Below are 15,102 nucleotides of genomic sequence, written 5' to 3'. Positions count from 1 at the left end.
CTTCTGGGTCTTTCATCATGGCCTCAGTTTTGAAGCCCAAGTCACTGGCCATTATTATCGCCATCCCCTTTTTGTGTTTTTTTTTTTTTTTAACGATTTGGATTACCTCCCCTCTCCCTCTACCTCAGAGGCCCAGTTCTTCCACCCCCCCCCCCTCTCCCAGTGTGTCTCCCAGTGTGTCTCTTGGAGGAAGAGCCCGTCTAGTCTGGCCCGTCTCCCTCCCGAGTAGAGAACTTTTTGTGGGCGAGTTCATCCCTCTGACATTGAGGGAGCCTAATTCCAACAGTGGTAGGCATTCAGCCATTCTTGATTGTGAGATTGTTTCTAGTGAGTGTCACCAGCCTGTCCCCCTGACCTGTTTCAACTTGCATGAGCCCCGCTTGTGAGGCTTGATATATGCTTGAAACCACTATTCCCCCTCGTGCGCTGCTTCCCCCTGCCCCACCCCCCCCCCTCTGTTCCCCCCGGTGGAGCCTGACCCCAACTGCCAACAATTTATCAACTATTCCCTGTGTCCCACCTCCTCCGGCACCCAGCCAAAAAGTTTGATCATTCCTGGTGCTTGACTAGACCACCAGCATGCCTGCCTCGGCTGGGCCTCCTTTTTGAATTTACCTCACACTTTGAGCACCCCTTACCACCCCTACCCCCACGTGGGTGTTGCACATTCGCAGCGACTCCCCCGGTACTTAGAATTCAGTGTGGTGGCACGCTGTGTCTTAGTTCAAAATGCTGGCCTGCCTCCCCGGTCTAGTGGAGAACCCCCTTCATCCGTCGGCAAAAGCTGGACTGGCACACGCATCCATCATGGTACATCTGGTGGTTCTCCCGCTACACCAGTTCCCTGAGGAGATCCTTGCTGTGGCCCCACAGACACATCAAGGAGTTTCTGAAAGGACTTTTCCGATCCTTCCCGCTGGTGAAGGCTCCTGCCCCGGTGTAGGAACTCTGTCGTTCTGACAAGTTCAGGGGGGATGGCCCTTCAAGCGATGCACCAGGCCCCATTCGGGTTTCTCTCGAGGAAGACTGCTTTCCTGGTGGCCATCACCTCTGCCAGATGTGTGGGTGAGATCCAGGCCCTATCCTGCAAGCAACCGTACCTGACTTTCCACGAATCGAGGGTGGTACTGCATGCATACACCCCTCTTTCATGCAGAATGTTCAGTCGGAATTCCACCTCAACAAGCCTTTGATGTTACCTATTTTCTTGCCGAAACCTTTGTCGCCGGCACAGAGGGCCTTGCACTCCCTGGACGTTTCTCGTTCCCTGAAGTTCTACTTGACTTGCACAAAAAGTTTTTTCGGAAGACTTCTCAACTGTTTGTGAACTTTGGTCATGTGAATCATGGGAAGGCCTTGTTCCAGGCTAACATTTCAAGGTTGCTCTACGGCTGCATCGCGCACTGTCATTCGTTGGCGAACCAACCGCTGCCTGGCCCTCAGAGCCCCCTCCACCAGAGGTATTGCTGCGACAACAGCATTCCTTTTTGTAGTGCCCCTGCTGGACATCTGCAGGGCTGCTACGTGGTGGTCCATGCAGACATCACAAAGTTCTAGTGCGTCAGCAGGGATTCCAGAGATAAGTCCAGGGTCGGCCAAGCAGTGCTACGCAACCTGTTCACTTGAGGTGTGTCTGTTCCAGAGTTAAGGGTTAATTGCGTCTGTTGAGCTTTGCCACCTCCTGTGGTTGTGTGATGTAGTACTGCAGTTTATTCTTCTCTGTGGCTGGCTTTTCTTGGTCATACTGCCACTTTACGTGCTACCAAATCTGAAGTTGGTTGTCAGAGGCGGGGCTTGGGGAAGAGGACTGTCATTGGAGGGGGGCAGTATGACCCAAACGACAGTGATTTATTTAAGGGAGATAAACAGTTTTAAAGTGTTTTTTCTTTTACCGATGGGGAATATTCATGAGCATGTGAATGAATCCATGCCCGACCCATGCTGGAGAACAATAGTTACAGGTAATTAACTTTAACCTTCTTTACCTTCTTACACATGCTTCCTCAAGTCAGAAACAAAACAATCTGAGGACCTTGATATGTGAAGAAACATGGGTACAGTACACGTCACTCTAGGGATGGTATTACAGACCTGTCCTGTGGCTGTCCCTTTTTGAAGTGAAAATAAGTGTCTTGCAATATTCTGCACCAATCACTAGATGTCGACCTATGCAAAGCATTTGAATCTAAGCAAATACAAGCATCAGAAAGAAGATTAAAGATATGTAATATTTGTCATATCCCAGTGACCTCATCCTGTATCCCCCGACCCTTAGTGTTTGTTTTTATTGTTCTCTAGAGGACTTTAGTTAGTTCAAATGTCCCTACTCCCTATTGACACATGCTCTGAAACCAACGATTGTGAAATGTCCTCCCTCCTGAGGGCACTGAAACAAGGGAATTCAACTATAACCAATGTATCATGCAGGTACAAGCTGGACACAAGTAGTCCTTTATCTGGGATAGAAGTCAATACGGGAGTGCAGGACTTACTCCCCTCGCCTGAATGGGCCTGGACCTGAAGTGAAATTTCCCAGGAAGGACATAATCATGTGGTACAGTTCTGTTTCAACACCGCCGACAGATGATATCTTCCTAATGAATCTGCTCCTTCGTTAAGTCAGAACCCGGGTATAGTGTGCTGGAAGACCTGGTGTAATGGTTCTAGAAGTTTTGACTGTCATGTTGCTGGAGTGCTATAAAAATGACGGGTGTGGAGGACGGGGCTGCCGTCCTTCTTGCAAGCAAACTCATATCTTTTGCTTAACCATCCCTAGAATTGAGAAGACTTTCACAGCCCAACTGTAACCAGGCATATAAAGAGGGTGGGGCGAGACTGGGGCACCTCCCAAATCACCCTGTCTCTGGGACAGGGCTGCGTCTGGAAAACACCCTGGAGGGCCTCCTCACCCAGGTCGAGTGTCCTGCCTCTCCCCCGACCCCCCCCCCCTCCCTCACCCCAACGCTCTTGACCCGATCTGGGCCATGACCCTGTCACCTATGGTAGACCCTGCGGAGATATATTGGCATGTTTTGCATCTCTTGACACTTGATGTATACGTTTCAGGTCTTATTTTTTGTTGATCTTAATGCAGTGGTCTTTAAACCTTTTTACAATGGGTGCCCACCCTGAGCACATTTTGGCAGACTGCCCACACCCCCAAGTGCCAAATGGCGCGTGTGTCCCAATCGGCATTAATTGTTGTGGACCGTCGAATTATTATCCAAATTGCAGTGCATGAGCGCACACTTACAACATTTTGGAAATTCTGCTGCACTCTATTTTCTCACATCAAATGGCAGAAGACTGAACTGCAAGCAGGACATTTTTGGGAGTCTCGTAAAAAAAAAGACTACAATACGTTTGATTCTTTACTATCCTTAAAGTGCAAAAAATATGAAAAGGTCAAAGCTGTATGGATTTTTCCTGTATTTAAACTTTGGAGATACGAGCTCCGGTCTTTGCAAGAGAATTGGACTCAAGACCATCAAATCAATGTAAAATCTTGTTATAGCTGTAGTCTGCGGGAAACATTAAGCTTTTTAGGTATAAAAAGTTGCAACATTATAGAAAATGCTCATCTCTTGGTTCATTTTTCAGGTGTCCATGTTTAATCATCCGAGACGAATGGAATGTTTATCTAGGGGTGGGGTGAGAGCGCCCCCTCCCTCCCTTGGCTGGTGGCATCGCACAGTATATAACCAGCTAATCAGGTTGTGCCTTTATTTTTTATTTGTTATTTTTTTTTTTAACTCCCTGCTCACTTTCAGTAGCCGCCTTGATTTTTCAGTGGACATGTTGTGTTTTCACCCCACTGGTGCTTCAGGCTGCGTGCCACTCTAGCCGTGACACATCTTCAGCTCTGCTCCCTTCCAAAATTGAAACCGTACCAATGGGAGAGAGCCTGGCTGGCCTGCTGCCATCCCTCTTGCCCCATGCTGCTGGCTCCCTGCAATCGCAGGGTGTTCTCCCCGCCCCCCAGGTGCACCCTCTCCCCGGCACAGGACCCGCTCTCCTCACCTCATTCAAGCACAGGAGCAAGACACCCATTTCAACACAGAGATCCATTTTGCCTGGTCCCCGTCTTATTTGCTCGGCTGCTCCTTTGACTTTGATTACAATTGCTGGTGCTGGGCATCAATCCGTGCCTCCCAGTTTGAAAACCATTTATCTAGTGGAAGAAATGTACTTGTGCACCATGCTAGTCTTTTCAGTTGCTTGTGTGCAATTAGGAGAGGTCTTTGAAGAGGTCTCGGGTGAACCATGGCATTAAGAATGACACTTTTGGGAAAGGCTCACAGCTCCTCAGGAAACGGAGATCCTCGAACCAAACAGGACCGACACTGAGGGCCCAATGGGAGATCTCGCCTCAATCATCTATCAACAAACAGGACTGATAGTTTTTCATGCCCTCCCTTTTGGGCAAGAGGCTTCATTCAAGCAGACAATAACACTGCAATATTATGCATAGACAGTTAGTGATGCACATACTTTAACTTTGCTTTGTAGTGGAAGAGATGCTCACGGGCTTAGGACTACGATATTACTAAAAACCGGTTGAAGATTAAAAACTGGAGATTTGTTACCAGTTTATTTGCCCTGTAGGGTTGTACCCAAATTGACCTACTCAGTCTGAGCCACAACTCTTGCTTGAGCTCCCTTTTTCTAGTAATGTACTCCGTATAACGTGGATGAGGAATCCCTTTATCTTCAACCTCATCAGTTCAGGAGATACAGAAATCGATTGACACTTGTTTTTGGTGGCACTTGTTTGCCCACCTAATTTTGGTGGCACTTGTTTAGCCAAATAATTTCTACATTGTTTCAGATTTGTTGGTACAGGAACTGTCCTCCTGTATGATGGGACTTATTGTCCTCACGTCATGGCCTAGTTATTCACTGCTGTGCACATCCTGAAGCCTGAGGAACTATTTTTTAACATTTTTGAGTTTGTCAAGGAAAACATGAATATTAAACAGGAGGCTAAAAATGTGCTTTCTATAGAGAGATGAATGCTTTAAACTGCACTGATCTTTTTGTTCCCTCCTCACATGACCAAGTCTAAAATTTAAGGTAGAAAACTGCAGATCGTATGTAATCGCTGAAGGCTGCTAAGAATGGTTGTGTATTACGGTCTACTATAAAGTGTCATTTGGTGGGATGCTCATTTACATCTTTCGCATTAACCAGAAAATGTATTGAATCCTACTCCTTTTTTCTAATCCCTCGTCGGGAACGTATATCCGCCTGGATCTCAAACTTTATTCCAATGTATTAAGGATTTCTCTTCCACAGAACAATTTGTCAGCTATGTTGATCCGTCATCAGGAAAAGTGGCAAAGGAATTAACTGCTTGCAGGGTGCTTTTTGCATTCTGGAATGCTGTGGGAAAGCTAGATTTTCTTCCCCATAACTGATGAAAACGAGTGCCTAATGGTGGGAGGGCAAAGGCTGTTTAATAGCTTTCCAACTCCATGCCCTTCAATGCTACTTTATACTTGTGCAGTTCACAAACTCTTGTAATGCTTACCCTATCTTTATGCTCCCAGATACTTCCTTTACTGCCCCCAATCATGTTGCCCTATATCCCTTACCCCACTGGCCTCTACAGCTCTTCCCTTTCCTCAAATCCTCCCCCCTTCCTCCAGGGCTATTTTGTCTCCCGTTCCTCCCTCCCCTTCTCCAGCATGGCGTCTGGCACGGATTCACATGCTCATGAATATTCCCCATCGTCAGGCTGGGAATCCTCGGTAAAGAAAAAATCAGTATCAGTTTCGTTTCTGATCTGTCTTTCGTAGTAGTAACCAATCACTGATCTCTGCGTCATACTGACCACAGCCAATGACTGCCCTCTACCTAAGCCCCGCCTCTGGCAGCCATCTTCAGATTTTTACCGCACGTTCAACTGTTGCGATCCTCGTGCTATTGCTCTCGAGCGTTAGTGCTATTTTTTCACGTTTTTTCTCAAAAAATTTCTCTTTCGGTCAAAAGAGCCTCAAGCTCCACCGTTTCTTCATCCGATCAACGGGGACCCGTGTCGGATTCGTCTACGCCCCTCAAGGGTGAAGATTTCGTCGAGCCACGCTTTTGGAGGACTCCAGAAGTTTCTCAGGCCCATCTCGGACATGGCCCAGGAGAAGGGAAGCTTGACGCCCGGAAGGCTGTTCAGGGTCTGCCCTGGATGCTAGCTTCAGAATGTCTTTAAGGAGGACGAACACTCCCTTTGTCTTTACTGCCTACATGAGGACAAGACGCACGTGGAGAAGGACTGTGCGTTTTGCGGCAATATGCCGAAGCGGACCATGAAGGACCGCCATCAACGTCTCGCCAACTGACTGGAAGGGAAGAGCCCTCAGGCGAGAAGAAGAAGTCCGAGCGGTCTTCTAAGACCTTTGAGGACGCCCCGGCAACGGGGGTGCAACACAAGGCCAAGCACCGCGAGTCCGCTGGCACCGGGAGCGCTGAATGGTCGGGCTCTACGGGCGCCAGGCAGGGCGCATCCTCCCCGGCGCCATCAACCACGAGCCAACACTCTGGTTCGGGTAAGAGGAAGGCCGCGCACCCGGCGAAGCTCCTGGAGAGAGCCCGGTCGAGCTCGAAGGCCCCATCGTAGGGGGAGTGAGGCAGTGACCCTCCCCCCAAGGAGAAGGCGGTGAGAGCACCTAAGGTGGTGAAAGCCTTAATCCATCCGGCCAAGGCCTCTATCGAGACAGTTGCGGCGGCCCTGGCTCAGCCTGTGGAGGCTACACCAGTGGTGGCGACCTCGGGGCTCAGTCTCCCTGCCACCGCGGAGGGAGTCCTCTTTTATGCCCATTGACAGGACCCCCGTGAAACCTCAGACGGAGAAGAAAAAGGGAGGGCAGGAGGTCGTCATGGATTCGGCCTCAACCTCTGAGGAAGAGCTGATCGAAGTCTTAAGCCACGGCGTTGGCGTGGAAGAAGACCAGCCTGTCGGGAGGGACCCCGACGTAGGAGATGACGATAACGTCGAGGGTGCCAACGGGGCTCCTGACCGCCCGTCGGACTCCCCTGAACCAGTGCCGCAAGACAACTCGGCGGCCATTTTGTTGGCTATACAGTCCTTATGCTCGGAGATAAGGACGGGACTGCCGTTACCATCAGCGGAGGAACCGATCCCGACGGGGGACCCGGAGCCAGGCCCTTCTGGGAGCCCTCCCCCTAAGAGAACAAGGATTCATCTTCCACCTCCTTTTCAGCCATCGCGCCCTGTTCAGCCCTCCTCCCCGTCCACGACACGTGGGGATGATACGGGGGCTGACACGGCCGCGACGGGTACAGACGACGAGGTTTACGAGGAGGATCTGGCGTCGTCGCCTCCCACCCGGGCTTCCCCGCCCGACGAGGTTGGATCGTTTCACTCCATGATCGCCAGGGCATCCGAGCTTTTCCAGCTCTGCCCGGAAGAGAAGAAGGAAGGTTTCCTTCATCAACGGCGCAAGGCCAAGAGGAAGATGGTCCTCTCTGTACCTCTACTGGACGATATTTGGGATGAGGGCCTCGCCCTCCTCAAGAACCCATCCACGACGCCGGCTAGAAGGGATCGGTACGAGAAGAAGTACCGGGTCCCGGACGCGGCCCCCTTGTGCCTTCGGGCACAGCCGACCCCGGACTCGGTCGTCTCCGCGGCGGCCAGGAAGAAAGCGGGGGGGGGGGGGGGCGGCCTCTACATCGACCTCCCCGCCGAGCGGCGAGGGAAAGAAATTAGATACGATGGGACGCAGAGTCATCTCGTCTGCAGCGATGACGATTAAGGCGGCCAACGCCTTGGCTATCGTAGCCCGCTACGACAGGGAGTTGTGGTACAAACTGGCCCCCCTGCTGGACTTCCTACCGGACGACAAGAGGGCGGAAGCCCTAGAGATCTTGCAGGAAGGAGAGGTGGCGTCGGACCACGCCATTACGATTGCGACGGACATCGCTGACACTGGATTTCGCCAGTTGGGCAACAGCGTGTGCCTTAGGCAGCGTGGATGGCTCAAGGCTACTGACTACCGTCAGGCTGTGCAGACCAGAGTCTTGGACATGCTGTTCGACGGAAACAACCTGTTTGGGAAAACAGTGGACGATTCCCTTCAAGGCAGACACGGAGACGGCCCGGGCTCTTGGGGTTCTCCAGCAACGGCGGCCTCCCTTTCGGAGCGGCGGAGGCAAACAGGGTGCCTCCAAAGGTTCCAGCAGCGGATTTTCCACCTACCGTCAAGCGACCCGTTCGTCGTCACAGGAAGCTTACAGGGGATGAGGCAAGTCAGGCGGACCCCGCCGTCGTCGCCAAGGAGGACAAGGCGGCAAAGCCTCATCGAAGCAGGACTGAACTGGCCGTGGGGTCGGGCCCCCACCGAAGCACCCCGGTGGGAGGCCGGGTGGCGAGCTTAGTCAGCGTGTGGGAGTCCATCTCCACCGACCGTTGGGTGCTGGACGCCCTAACTCAGGGTCACGCGCTTGAGTTTCTAAAGAGGTGCCCGCACGTCCCCCCTGTGGCCAGGAAAGAACATCACGTCCCTCAACTTCTCTTGGAGGTAAAGGCGATGCTCAAGAAGGGCGCCATCGAGCTCGTCCCAAAGAGGCTTCGGGGCTCCGGAGTTTACTCAAGATACTTCCTCGTGAAGAAGAAGACGGGAGGATGGCGTCCCATCCTGGACCTACGACGACTGAACAAATTCATCAAGGCACAGAAGTTCCGGATGGTCACCCTCCAACATGTCCTGGGTCAGCTGGAGAAGGGCGATTTCCTGTCGTCGTTGGATTTGGAGGCTGCCTCCTTCCATATTCCCATCCTAAAGGGACACTGAAAGTTTCTCAGGTTTGTGCTCCAAGGGCGTCACTATCAGTTCAGAGCCCTTCCCTTCGGATTGAGGTCGGCACCCAGGGTGTTCACCAAGTGCCTACCTGGACGACTGGCTCATCCGAGCGAGGACGAAGGAGCTCGCCGTGGAGCACATGGCAAGGACCGTCCAACCACTCACGGACCTGGGATTCTCCATAAACTACGCCAAGTCCCACCTGGTGCCCGCGCAAGACGCACTGTTTCTGGGAGCGAAGCTTGACAGTGTCCCTTCTGGCCTCTCCGTCGGAGGAAAGGACGAGAGCCATCTTGAGCAAGGTGCAGCGGATGCTGGTTGCGGACGCGGCCAGAGTGAGGTCCATCAAGTCCCTCCTCGGAATGATGTCTTCTTGCATTTACCTCATCCGCCTGTGCAGGCTCCGGATGTGCCCGTTGCAGGAGTTCCTGGACGCGCGCTGGATCCAGACGACGGGCAGCTTCGAGGAGAGGATCACACTCGACGAGAGTTTCCGACGAGCGATCCGGTGGTGGGGCACCCGTGCGCATCTGACGGCGGGCATGGACTTCCAGACCCCTGGCAATCAGGAGACAGTGACCACGGATGCCTCCCTGGAAGGGTGGGGAGCACACACCGAAAATCTGCACGCGAGAGGCCTTTGGCTTCCGAAGGAGAAGTCCCTCCATATCAACGTCCTGGAGGTCCGTGCAGTGTTTTGGGCCCTCAGGTCCTTTCTTCCGTCCCTCTAGGGCAATGTGGTGAGGATCTTCACCGACAACACCACCACCATGTTCTACATCAGGAAACAGGGCGGAACCAGGTCCCCAGCCCTGTCCAAGGAGGCGCAGGATCTGTGGCATTGGGCCGTCGCCCAAAGGATGTTTCTGGTGCCGTTTCATCTGGCAGGGATAAAAAACACCATCGCCGACTCGCTCACCAGAGAGCTGCGCTCGTGCCACGAGTGGGAACTACGACAGGATATAGTGGACCGCCTCTTCCGACGGTGGGGCACACCCCAGATCGATCTGTTCGCGACGGCGACGAACTCCAAGTGCCGGAGGTTTGCCAGCAGGTTTCCCCAACCGAGGAGCATGGGCGATGCTTTCTCGTTCCCCTGGGAGGGCCTGTTTCTATACGCATTCCCTCCATTGCCATTGCTGATCCGGCTCATCAACCAGCTCAAGAGGTCACGGTGCAGGATGATCCTCGTCGCACCTGCGTGGCCGAGGCAGATATGGTTCCCGGACCTTCTGGACTTGTCAGCGTCCCCGTCAATCAAGCTGCCAGTGGACGCGGATCTTCTCTCCAGGGAAGGAGGCGCCATCCTCCATCACGACCCAAAGTCGCTGAGCTTGCAGGCCTTTCTCCTGCAGCGTTGGAGTTTGGAGGATACGACATACCGGCAGACTGCAGAGAGGTTCTTGCAAAGGCCAGGGCGTCCTCAACTCTTAAATGCTACGGACACAAATGGAAGAGGTTCTCTGTCTGGTGCCACGCACAGATTAACCCTCTACGGATTACGGCTCCCCAAGTACTGCCGTACCTACTGCCACTGGCCAAGGCTGGACTGGCGCACGCGTCCATCAAGATTCATCTTGCTGCGATCTCCCGATACACCAGAACCATGGGGCGGACGTCTTTGTGGTCTCATCGTCTGGTGAAAGAGTTCATGAAGGGACTGTTCAGATCGTTCCCGCCGGTGAATGCTCTGGCCCCGGCGTGGGAGCTCAACGTGGTGCTGACCAAGCTCATGGGACCTCCGTTCGAGCCTCTGCACTCGGCTCTGTTGAAGTTCTTGTCGTGGAAAACAGTGTTTCTTGTGGCCATCACCTCCGCACAACGGGTGGGAGAGATCCAGGCCCTTTCCTGCAAGGCCCCGTACTTGACTTTTCATGACACGAGGGTAGTGCTCAGGACGCACCCCTCCTTCATGCCCAAGGTGCCGTCGGACTTCCACCTCAACGAACCCTTGGTGTTGCCTGTTTTCTTCCCGTCGCCTTCGTCACCGGCTGAAAGGACTTTGCACTCGCTGGATGTGGCTAGAGCGCTGAAGTTCTACGTGGACCGCACAAAGTGTTTTCGGAAGACGTTGCAACTCTTTGTGAACTTTGGACCTGTCAATCAGGGGAAGGCTCTCTCGAAGGCTTCCATTTCCAGATGGCTCTCCGGCTGTATCATGTACTGTCATCGGTTGGCAAACCGACCGCTGCCTGGCCGTCCGAGAGCCCATTCCACCAGAGCGATCGCAGCTACCACGGCGTTCCTATCTGGTGTGCCCTTGCTGGACATCTGCAGGGCTGCTACGTGGATGTCGACGCACACCTTCACGAAATTCTACTGCGTCGATCAGGATTCCAGGGAGGAGTCCAGGGTCGGCCAAGCAGTGCTGCGCAACCTGTTCGCCTAAGGTGAGCCTGGTGAGGAGGTAAGAATTGCTTAATGTTGAGTTTGATGTAATGCTTAATGTTGAGCCTTTGCCACCACCCGTGGTTGTGCATGTGTGTACTGCTATGTATTCTTTATTCATGAGCATGTGAATCCATGCCAGACCCCATGCTGGAGAAGGAACAAGTTACTTACCTGTAACTGTTGTTCTCCAGCATGGGTCTGGCATGGATTCACATGCGAACCCTCTCGCCTACCCCTCTGCGGCTCTTCACTTGGTCATACTGCCACTTCACATGCTACCAAAATCTGAAGATGACTGCCAGAGGCGGGACTTAAGTAGAGGGCAGTCATTGGCTGTGGTCAGTATGATGCAGAGATCAGTGATTGGTTACTACTACGAAAGACCGATCAGAAACGAAACTGATACTGGTTTTTTCTTTACCGAGGATTCCCAGCCTGACGACGGGGAATATTCATGAGCATGTGAATCCATGCCAGACCCATGCTGGAGAACAACAGTTACAGGTAAGTAACTTGTTCCTTCCTCTCCGCCAATTTTCTTTCCTTAGCCAAAACGCCAGATGTCCTGGCTTTGCACATCCTAGTTTTGATTTTGTTTCTTGATGGACAACTATTTTCATGTCTGATCTGCTGTAGCCAAAACATTTCATCCGCCTGGTGGAAGGGCTGCGTTGAAACAGTGTTAATTCCCCTGGGTGTAGTTGAACATTTTCTGTATGCTTTACTCCTACATCGATAATGCTTGACCTAAATAGAATGTACTGATGAATAATGTAAATATAGACAGTTACATTTAACCATCTTAATGTACTTGGTGGTAGATTTTGTTAACACTCTCCTTTTTGATTGCAGGTGGATGATGTGTTGCATCGATGCAGAGAATACTTAATCAAAAAAATAAATGCTGAAAACTGTGTGAGATTGTTGAGTTTCGCTGACCTGTTTAGCTGTGAAGAGTTAAAACAGAGTGCAAAAAGGATGGTGGAACATAAGTTCACTGCTGTTTGCCACCAGGATGCTTTCATGCAGCTATCAAGTGACCTATTGATAGACCTTGTAAGTAGTGACAATTTAAATGTGGAGAAGGAAGAGACCGTTCGTGAAGCAGCAATGTCCTGGCTGGAGTACAACACCGTTTCACGTTCGCAGTACCTGTCTACTGTTCTGAGCCACATCAGGATTGACGCACTTTCAGAAGTTATTCAGCGTGAGTGGTTCCAAGGTCTGCCACCCAATGATAAATCTGTGGTAGTCCAAGGTCTGTACAAGTCTATGCCCAGGTTCTTCAAGCCAAGACTTGGTATGACAAAAGAAGAAATGATAATCTTCATTGAAGCTGCTGCTGAAAACTCTGGTAGTTTTTACTCGTCTGTCTGTTATAGTCCCCAGGCAGAGAAAGTTTACAAGCTTTGCAATCCTCCTGCCGATTTGCACAAGGTTGGAACTCTTGTAACTCCTGATAATGATATTTATATAGCAGGTGGTCAAGTTCCTCTAAAAAATACAAAAAGCAATCACAGCAAAGCAAGCAAACTCCAGGCTGCGTTCAGAACTGTGAATTGTTTTTACTGGTTTGATGCACAGCAAAATTCTTGGATTCCAAGGACCCCGATGAAGTTTGTTCGCATAAAGCCTTCGTTGGTCTGCTGCGAAGGCTACATCTATGCAATTGGTGGGGATAGTGTAGGTGGTGAACTGAACAGAAGAACTGTTGAAAGGTATGACACAGAAAAGGATGAGTGGACGATGGTAACACCGCTGCCCTGTGCCTGGCAGTGGAATGCAGCAGTGGTTGTACATGACTGTATTTATGTTATGGCACACAATTTAACATACTGTTATTTTCCAAGATCAAGCACGTGGGTTGAGATGGCCATGCGGCAAACTAGTAGGTGCTTTGCTTCAGCTGCTGATTTTGGCGATAAAATATTTTATATTGGAGGTTTGCATATTGGCAACAATTCTGGTATAAGACTTCCAACCAGCACTGTTGATGGATCTTCTGTAACTGTGGAAGTGTACGATGTGAATAAAAATGAGTGGCAAATGGCTGCCAATATCCCCGCTAAACGATACTCTGACCCATGTGTCCGGACTGTGGTCATCTCTAATTCCTTGTGTGTCTTCATCCGAGAAACCCACATGAATGAAAGAGCCAAATACGCCATTTACCAATATGATATGGAAGTTGATCAGTGGTTTCTGCGGCAACAAATATCGGAACGTGTATTTTGGGATTTAGGCAAAGATTTTCGCTGCACTGTAGGGAAGCTTTACCCATCATGCCTGGAAGTATCTCCATGGAAACCTCCAACATATCTCTTCTCCCCAGATGGAAGTGATGAGTTTGAACTGGACGGAGAGATGGTAACGTTACCACCAGTATAGTTTGTGGAGATTAAGAGACTTACAAACGGGAGCTGTTCCTGCAAAAAGTGTTCATGAACTAAAACACAATTTTGTTTATGAAAGAATTGGGCTGGAAACCATGAGACGTTTTGTTCATATCTTTTTATTGTTATGCCCTATTAACATTTTTCTAGCCGTTAAATGTTCTGTACAAATTAGTGAATTTCTATGGGGACATAGGCTTCCATAATCTAAAATATTTTAACAAATAATTGACAGAAACCTTTGTACATTATGCCAGCTTACACATCTGGATTGTGTGTAATGCATTGATCCGTGCCCTCTGAAGAGTTTCCGTTAAGGAACAGTTTACTTCAAGGCAGTTACTATTTTTAAGGTGGTATATACAGCAAAGTGTTCTGCAGATTCTTCCATTTATTTTTGAATTGCTTCTTAAGTGCTGGACTAGTTACAGAATTGTCTGAAGATTGAATTCCGGTGCACTTATCACTGATGCTTTGGTAAATAAATTCCATTAAAGAGAAACCCGATAAATAACCAAATCCCACTTGGCCTACCTGTTATAGCAAGGGTGGATCTCCATGTTATAGTATCATGCAGGGCAGATCATGGCTGCAGGTTCAGTCACGCTGTTATTGGGTGCATGTACTTTGTCACTTATCAATACCTGTCCATTTAGAACACAGGTCTTCCAAACAGCTGGTAATTTACCAGATGTGGACTTAAGTTGCTGGGCTTGCAATAGAATTGCCAGCCTCTCATAGTGCGGGTCTATGTGGAGTGTTAATCAAATACCTCCATCCTCTGTATACAGTTACATGGGCTCATGCATATTACTTCCTGCTGCTGATGTATTCCATCATAAAACAACGTTTTTAGTTTGGAATAAACAGGTTTTTTTTGTTAATTTAATAACAAGCATTACTGTAGTGTGATTGTGTTTAGGTATTCTGTAGCTATCATTTTTTTTAATTTTACATTTTTGTGGGAGGAAAATGTACTGTTCAGGAATATTCTGTACTCTGTGCAGGAGAGCAAATGCCTAGTGCTGCTCTGGCATTAACCCCAGGAACCACTAGCAGTAGTGAGGCGCCACCTCTAAATCTTACATGAGCACAGGTGCTTCATGACCAACCCTACTAGCATGTTCAGCTGCATCCTGTTCTGGCACTGTATTTTGAATGACTTTAATTTATTAAAAAAGGAAACGCGATATTGTTGTGATGTCTTTTTTCAGGGTTAGAGTATGCATAATCTCAACACAGAACCATGCCTTCGTTATTTTGCAAGATGTTGGTTATCTTTGTCAGTAAAGTTCTTACAGCTTGCTTCCTTAAAATCAAATCAATATCTTTCACTGTATGTATTTCTTTTGAATAGGCATTAATACATGTAAAACTGTTTTGCACACATCTCCATGTTATACATAGTGTTGCCTATTTTGCTTGGGGGCGTTTACCACCTCTTAAACTTGTCTCTATCCTTGAAGCTAGAGTTAAGCAGGCAGATCAGAGTAAGATTG

General features: G+C 49.9%; 1 protein-coding gene across 1 annotated transcript in view; it reads left to right on the top strand.

Moving 5' to 3' along the window:
- The window catches only part of KBTBD2 (kelch repeat and BTB domain containing 2), a 187,600-nt gene extending 172,807 nt beyond the window's left edge, over window positions 1-14,793 (top strand). The window contains exon 4 of the mRNA XM_069613228.1: window positions 12,063-14,793. Coding sequence (XP_069469329.1) covers window positions 12,063-13,598 — 1,536 coding nt within the window. The 3' untranslated portion in view covers window positions 13,599-14,793. The remainder of the gene's footprint in view (window positions 1-12,062) is intronic.
- The last annotated feature ends 309 nt before the right edge of the window (window positions 14,794-15,102 follow it).

The sequence above is a fragment of the Ambystoma mexicanum genome, chromosome 5p (genome assembly GCF_040938575.1).
Source record: "Ambystoma mexicanum isolate Mex_15411 chromosome 5p, UKY_AmexF1_1, whole genome shotgun sequence".
In the NCBI taxonomy this organism is placed as follows: domain Eukaryota; kingdom Metazoa; phylum Chordata; class Amphibia; order Caudata; family Ambystomatidae; genus Ambystoma; species Ambystoma mexicanum.
Note: the sequence above shows the minus strand (reverse complement) of the source record. Positions and strands in the feature narration are given on the sequence as shown.